General features: G+C 38.6%; 1 protein-coding gene across 1 annotated transcript in view; it reads left to right on the top strand.

The window, feature by feature from the left end:
- Window positions 1–7,789, top strand: part of ARHGAP42 (Rho GTPase activating protein 42) — a 349,865-nt gene that overhangs the window by 116,618 nt on the left and 225,458 nt on the right. Inside the window, exon 3 of the mRNA XM_010848229.1 lies at window positions 4,195–4,256. Within this exon, the coding sequence (XP_010846531.1) occupies window positions 4,195–4,256 (62 nt within the window). The remainder of the gene's footprint in view (window positions 1–4,194; window positions 4,257–7,789) is intronic.

Here is a 7,789-nt window from a genome sequence, read left to right as displayed (position 1 = left end):
ATTCTATTTGTATGAAATGTTCACAATAGGGAAATCAATAGAGACAGAAAATTGATTAGTAGTTGCCAGGAGCTGGGAGGAAGGGCAATGAGGAATGACTGCTAATGGGTACAGGTATTCTTTTTAGGGTGATGAAAAGGTTCTAAAATTGTTTGTGGCATACTTCCGTGGCAATCCAGTGGTTAAGACTGCACACTTCCGATGCAGGGGGCATGGGTTCAATCCCTGGTTGGGGAACTAAGATCCCACGGGCCATGGGGCACAGCCAAAAAACTAAAAAAAAATTTTTTTTAAGTCTAAAAAAGTAAAATAAAATTGTGGCAATGGTTGGACAACTTTACAAATATCTAAAAACAACTTAAGTGTGCTCCTTTTTTGGTGACATTGTTACTATGTATTTTAAAAACGTTTTGTGATAAGATACATATACCATAAAACTTAACATCATAACCAAAAAAAAAAAAAATACCTGCTGATAGGCTTTGGTGTGCTAGATATTTATTTAACCCTTTGAGAAAATTAATAATACCTGGTCTGTGCCCACTTGTGGTGTTGGCTAGTAGGGAGGTAAAGCACTTTTATTTGCAATTTTGTTTGAGAAGTTACAGATTTATTTTCAGCTTAACAGAAACGAGCAATCTCCATTTCTACCAGTCCCTGCCACTAATTCCACAGAAGGACTATTGCAGGAGAATGGGGTGCTAGAAGATGGTTATGCCTCAGGTCTTGGACAGGTCCCTGAGATGGGCTGCCCAGTGAGGGTCCTTGGCTTCCATCAGGAAAAATTTCAAGAGCAAGCCTTAGTTAAATGAAAGCACGTTTACTTTGAGAGATACACACTCCACAGGCGGAATGTGGTCTGTTTCAGAAGGCAAGATTGCCCCAAAATGTGGAGTGGTTAGTTTTATAAGGCTGGGTAATTTCGTAGGCTAACAAGGGGCAGGATTATTCTAACTATTTGGGGGAGGGCGTGGAGATTTCCAGGAACTGGGCCGCTGCTTGCTTTTTGGCTTCAGAACTGTCATGGCACCTGTGGGTGTGTTACTTAGCATGCTAATTCATTACAATGCATGTATAATGAGGCTCAGGGTCCCCTGAAGGCTAAATCTTCCGCCATCTTGGAGTTAGTTGGTTTTAACCAGTTTTTGTGGTATCCTGTTCTTAATGACTCTGTCAGTGTTTATATTTCAGTGACTTAGTACATATTACTCACAGCTCTGTTATTTGAACTATTTTGATAGTGTTAGCTGTATCACTTTGCTTTCCCGAGAGTCAATACAGTTGTTCCTTGGTATTTGGAGGGGATTGGTTCCGGTACTCCCGAATTCCAGACTCCCTGACTGCTCAAGTCCTTTATGTAAAATCTTATAGTATTTGCATATAACCTGTGCATACCATCCCATACTATATTAAATCATCTCTATGTTCCTTTATCCTGCCTAATACAGTGTAAATGCTATGTAAACATTTGCTGTTGCTGCTGCTAAGTTGCTTCAGTCATGTCCAACTGTGCGATCTCATAGACGGCAGCCCATCAGGCTCCCCGGTCCCTGGGATTCTCCAGGCAAGAACACTGGAGTGGGTTGCCATTTCCTTCACCAATGCATGAAAGTGAAAAGTCAAAGTGAAGTCGCTCAGTCGTGTCTGACTCTTAGCAACCCCATGGACTGCAGCCTACCTGGCTCCTCCACCCATGGGATTTCCCAGGCAGGAGTACTGGAGTGGGGTGCCATTGCATGTACCAAATTCAAGCTTTGGAGCTTTCTGCAATGTTTCCCCCCTGAATATTTTTGATCATTAACTATAATTGCCTTTGAGTTTTCTTTTTAAAAAAAAAAGGAATGTAAATTTCTTCTCTTTGCATTTAGATGTGTCAGGATATTGATCAGTTCTTTGTTTTCTTTCTCTGGAGATCTTTCCTGGAGCTTCTAACCTGTTGCCCCAGTGTAGACAAAAGCCTCTGGAAGTTTGGCACAACTGTTGTTCTGGAATAGCTTTGTATTGTCCTGAGAATTCATTTGCTTTTTTTTTTGCTAGAATTCATATCTTTTGCTCTTGTTTTGTTCCCATGTTTCAATAGAGTGTGTTAACCCAATAGCTTTTGGGTTAACTAGAAGCATATGAGGGTAAGGTTCTTTGTTTTTGTATTTTTTTGATACTTATTAAAAAGTTTGGGAGGCATTGAGTTAAAAATCTGGGGGTAAAAGTGCTTATTTTCAGACTTTGAACCACTCTTTATATCTCCTCTTGTCTTCTCGCCTCAGGAGTGCCTGCTGCCTCCAGTGTCTCTTGGCTTCTTTCTCTGTAGGCATAATAACATTACCTTTCAGCATCCAAAGTTTCATGGGGCTTGTTTTTCCAGATTCTTTGACAGATCTTCAGTTGGCAGTAGATAGTTGCCAGATGGTGTTTGGATACTTTTTGTTTGTTTGTTTTTTTACTGAAGTTACAAAAATATAATATGTTATTGCACACACCAGTTAAAATCGTCTATTTGTATTAATAAAATGTTTTTCTCTTCAGCTTATTGTTGTCAAAACTGGGTTGTATCGTATTATAATATTTTAAAGGTATTTTTGCAGAAATGAAAATCACATTTTCTAAACACTGAGAAAAGTTACACTTAACTTTAAGGCCATTCATATGTTTATTAGATTACTCTGTCCTGGTAACTGAATAAAATACAGTGTGAAGTTATCACAGAGGTAGCATTTCAAACCAGTTTAGTTAATGTAAAACCTAGTAATTCTGAGAAGAGAGAAAGAAAAAAAATCCAAGTTTGTAATTTTAAGTTCTTGAATAGAAAGCATTCTTATAAGCATTCAGTAAGTTTTGTTGATGAGACTCTTGATTTATTATCACTACTCACCTGCCTTTATTGTAGACTTTATGCCAGAATTACTAAACTTCTGGTCTCAGGGTATTTTCACTATTAGTGTGGATGAAGAAAGAGGTGGGAGCCTAAAGAATAAAGACATAGATGGGAAGGGTCTAGCTTAAATCAAAACAAAATTTGCATTCACTATTTCTTTTGTTAGTTTTGTACTCCAACCATTCTGACTGTGCTTAATAATTCATATTAATGTGGATGAATTCATCTTTCACAGCCCTGTGCGTTTTTAAAGAATATGCTGTTGTCACTTTTTAATTTCTTTGTTTGTCCTTCCATAGTTTTTGAATACTTTGCAAACCACAGCAATACAGTTTCAGATAGTTTTCTAAAGTAATGTTTCTCAACTTTAATGTATAAAGGAATCACCTGGGGATCCTTTTAAAATGCAGATTCTGGGATGAGGTCTGAGCCTCTGTATCTCTAACAAGCTCCCAGAATACTGATGCTGGTCATCCTCTGACCACTCCGACTAGCGAGGGTCTAAAGTACCTTGGATATGAGAGTAATACAGCGAGACAGAATACAGAATCCATTTCTAAGTATTTATATGTGTTGAGCTTCTAGAAAGAAGTCCGTGGGAGATTTTGCATTACTAGCTGCTACTGAGTATAATGAGCTTCCCTGAAAGCTCAGTTGGTAAATAATCCACCTGCAATACGGGAGATCCCGATTCAATTCCTGCATCAGGAAGATCCACTAGAGAAGGGATAGGCTACCCACTCCAGTATTCTTGGGCTTCCCTCATGGCTCAGCTGGTAAAGAATCTGCCTGCAATGTGGGAGACCTGGGTTTGATCCCTGGGTTGGGAAGATCTCCTGGAGAAGGGAAAGGCTACCCACTCCAGTATTCTGGCCTGGAGAATTCCATGGACTGTATACTCCATGGATTCGCAGAGTCAGACACGACCGAGTGGCTTTTACTCACTTTCACTAAGTATAATACATCCAAATAGAACTGGATTTATTGCTTCTTATAGATGGTGTATTCAGATTTAATGAATTTATTATTTGTAAAAATTTTATTTAGAAGTGATTCCAGTACAATACTTTTGTTTGTTAATGTGTAAATTTTATTTATTAAATTTATAAACTATATTTCCCTAGTGCTTATGAAGAAAAAATATTATACTTGATATGTGCTAAGCTTCAGTTTGTAGCCATTTCTTATCTATAACTTTTAGTCTTTGAAATCCATTGTGTATACTGTCTTGTGCTTATAAAAACATAAAACCGCAGAATATATACAAATTTATGAGTATCTTTATTGTAATGTTTATTCTTGTGCAATTATCTTTTAAATAGCTCAGTCACTAAAAGAATTCGCAAGACTACTCATCGCAGTAGAAGAGGAAAGGAGAAGACTGGTAAGTCTCTTCCCCATTTCTTAAGAATAAAGCTTTGTTTGGACATATTGAAAAGAAGAATAGGCCTTCTGAATTACACTCAGCCATAACTCATTTTATAATGTGATACACATACTGAATATTACAGAAAAGATTTGTGAGTATGATGATCAAATATTGCTGTAAGATATACCATTTCTTTTTGTTTCATTTGGCCAGTAGATATAAATTTCATTCATTTTACTTCCCATTTAATTGTTCTGAAAATTAAAAGTATTGAACAAACTGCCATTAAGAAACGCATTCTAACTGAGCAGTCTGCTAAATAAGCTTAGTGTTGTAGTGAAGACACATTACAAGGATTAAAGATAGTTCTCAGAAGGAGCAACTAACTTTGCCAGGGTTTTATAAGGAGACTTTCTGAAAAGGTGACGTTTGAATTGGGTCTTGAAGGCTCGGAAGATTGTGCTTGACTGGGAAGAACGGGAAAACTTTCTACTTTGACAGATTAACTAATAAACTAATAAATAGGATCAGAGCATAGTTATTAGGAATACATTTATCACTAATATAAATGTATTAAGAATACAAATCACAGAGATAGTTTTGTACCCATTAGGCCCCTGTCTATGAACCAGGCTGCCCATTTATGTATGGGAAAAATAGTAATATATAGTCCACAGGATCATTGTAAAGCTTTGTCGAAGTATCTGACACATAATGAATAAGTGTTGATGGAGATAAAGATGTTGGTTGTCAGTTACAATGAGGATTACAGGCTTATTTAAAACATCGTCTTCGATATTGCTGGCCTCACCACCTTGTTGAGATTCACATACATAAAATAGTCAGGCTATGAATTAAATGTGCTGGGAAACCAGCACAGTTTGGTGTCATTTCGCCCACGGATGAGGAAGTGCAGTTTGAGAAGAGTGTCCTTAAGGTGGCCCTGACTTCTAGAGAGCATTGTCTGAGTTGAGGGAGATCACACAACTAGGGCATGGTAGTTATGTAAGTGACCCTGAGCAGGGGCCACAGGGTGAGAAAGTACTGTGTACATTTGTAGAATAAGGCAGAAGGTTCTTAGAAGGTAGTAGTAGAAGACTGGTTGGTAGTTTGTGGCATATGTAGGATTTAAGAGCTGGGCTAAGAAGTTTTATTTTTGTTTTTTGTTACCAGTTCAGTCACTCAGTCATGTCCGACTCGTTGTGACCCCATGGACTGCAGCACGCCAGGCCTCCCTGTCCATCACCAACTCCTAGAGCTTGCTCAAACTCATGTCCATTGAGTTGGTGATGCCACCCAACCATCTCATCCTCTGTCGTCCTCTTCTCCTCCCGCCTTCAGTCTTGCCCAGCATCAGTGTCTTTCAAATGAGTCAGTTCTTGCCATCATGTGTCCAAAGTATTGGAGCTTTAGCTTCAGCCATCAGTCCTTCCAATGAATATTCAGGACAGATTTCCTTTAGGATTGATTGGTGGGATCCCCTTGCAGTCCAAGGGACTCTCAAGAGTCTTCTCTAACACCACAGTTCAAAAGCATCAATTCTCTGATGCTCAGGTTTCTTTATGGTCCAACTCTCACATCCATGCATGACTATTGGAAAAACCATAGCTTTGACCAGACAGACGTTTGTCAGCAAAGAAATGTCTCTGCTTTCTAATATGCTGTCTAGGTTGGTCATAGCTTTTCTTCCAAGGAACAAGTGTCTTTTAATTTCGTGTCTGCAGTCACCATCCACAGTGATTTTGGAGCCCAAGAAAAGAAAATCTGTCACTGTTTCCACTTTTTCTCTATTAATTTGCCATGAGATGTTGGGACCAGATGCCATGATCTTAGTTGTCTTTTTTTTTTAAATATAAACTTATTTATTTTAATTGGAGGTTAATTACTTTACAATATTGTATTGGTTTTGCCATAAATCAACATGAATCCACCACAGGAATACACGTGTTTCCCATCCCGAACCCCCCTCCCTCCTCCCTCCCCATACCATCCCTCTGGGTCATCCCAGTGCACCAGTCCCAAGCAACCAGTATCATGCATCGAACTTGGACAGGCGATTCGTTTCATATATGATATTATACATTTTTCAATGCCATTCTCCCAAATTATTCCACCCTCACCCTCTCCCACACAGTCCAAAAGACTGTTCTGTACATCTGTGTCTCTTTTGCTGTCCCACATACAGGGTTATCGTTACCATCTTTCTAAATTCCATATATATGCATTAGGATACTGTATTGGTGTTTTTCTTTCTGGCTTACTTCTCTGTGTATAATAGGCTCCAGTTTCATCCACCTCATTAGAACTGATTTAAATGTATTCTTTTTAATGGCTGAGTAACACTGCACTGTGTGTATGTACCACAGCTTTCTTATCCATTCATCTGCTGATGGACATCTAGGTTGCTTCCATGTCCTGGCTATTATAAACAGTGCTGCGATGAACATTGGGGTACACGTGTCTCTTTCAATTCTGGTTTCCTGAGTGTGTATGCCCAGCAGTGGGATTGCTGGATCATAAGGCAGTTCTATTTCCAGTTTTTTAAGGAATCTCCACACTGTTCTCCATAGTGGCTGTACTAGTTTGCATTCCCACCAACAGTGTCAGAGGGTTCCCTTTTCTCCACACCCTCTCCAGCATTTATTACTTGTAGACTTTTGGATCGCAGCCATTTTGACTGGCGTGAAATGGTACCTCATTGTGGTTTTGATTTGCATTTCTCTGATAATGAGTGATGTTGAGCATCTTTTCATGTGTTTGTTAGCCATCTGTATGTCTTCTTTGGAGAAATGTCTATTTAGTTCTTTGGCTCATTTTTTGATTGGGTCGTTTATTTTTCTGGAATTGAGCTGTAGGAGTTGCTTGTATATTTTTGAGATTAGTTGTTTGTCAGTTGCTTCATTTGCTATTATTTTCTCCCATTCTGAAGGCTGTCTTTTCACCTTGCTTAGAGTTTCCTTTGTTGTGCAGAAGCTTTTAATTTTAATTAGGTCCCATTTGTTTATTTTTGCTTTTATTTCCAATATTCTGGGAGGTGGGTCATAGAGGATCCTGCTGTGATGTATGTCGGAGAGTGTTTTGCCTATGTTCTCCTCTAGGAGTTTTATAGTTTCTGGTCTTACATTTAGATCTTTAATCCATTTTGAGTTTATTTTGGTGTATGGTGTTAGAAAGTGTTCTAGTTTCATTCTTTTGCAAGTGTTTGACCAGTTTTCCCAGCACTACTTGTTAAAGAGATTGTCTTTAATCCACTGTATATCCTTGCCTCCTTTGTCAAAGATAAGGTATCCATAGGTGCGTGGATTTATCTCTGGGCTTTCTGTTTTGTTCCATTGATCTATATTTCTGTCTTTGTGCCAGTACCATACTGTCTTGATGACTGTGGCTTTGTAGTAGAACCTGAGGTCAGGCAGGTTGATTCCTCCAGTTCCATTCTTCTTTCTCAAGATTGCTTTGGCTATGCGAGGTTTTTTGTATTTCCATACAAATTGTGAAATTATTTGTTCTAGCTCTGTGAAAAATACCATTGGTAGCTTGATAGGGATTGC

This window comes from Bison bison, unplaced genomic scaffold (genome assembly GCF_000754665.1).
Source record: "Bison bison bison isolate TAMUID 2011002044 unplaced genomic scaffold, Bison_UMD1.0 scf7180017864262, whole genome shotgun sequence".
NCBI lineage: Eukaryota > Metazoa > Chordata > Mammalia > Artiodactyla > Bovidae > Bison > Bison bison.
This window is presented reverse-complemented; position numbering and strand designations above follow the sequence as displayed.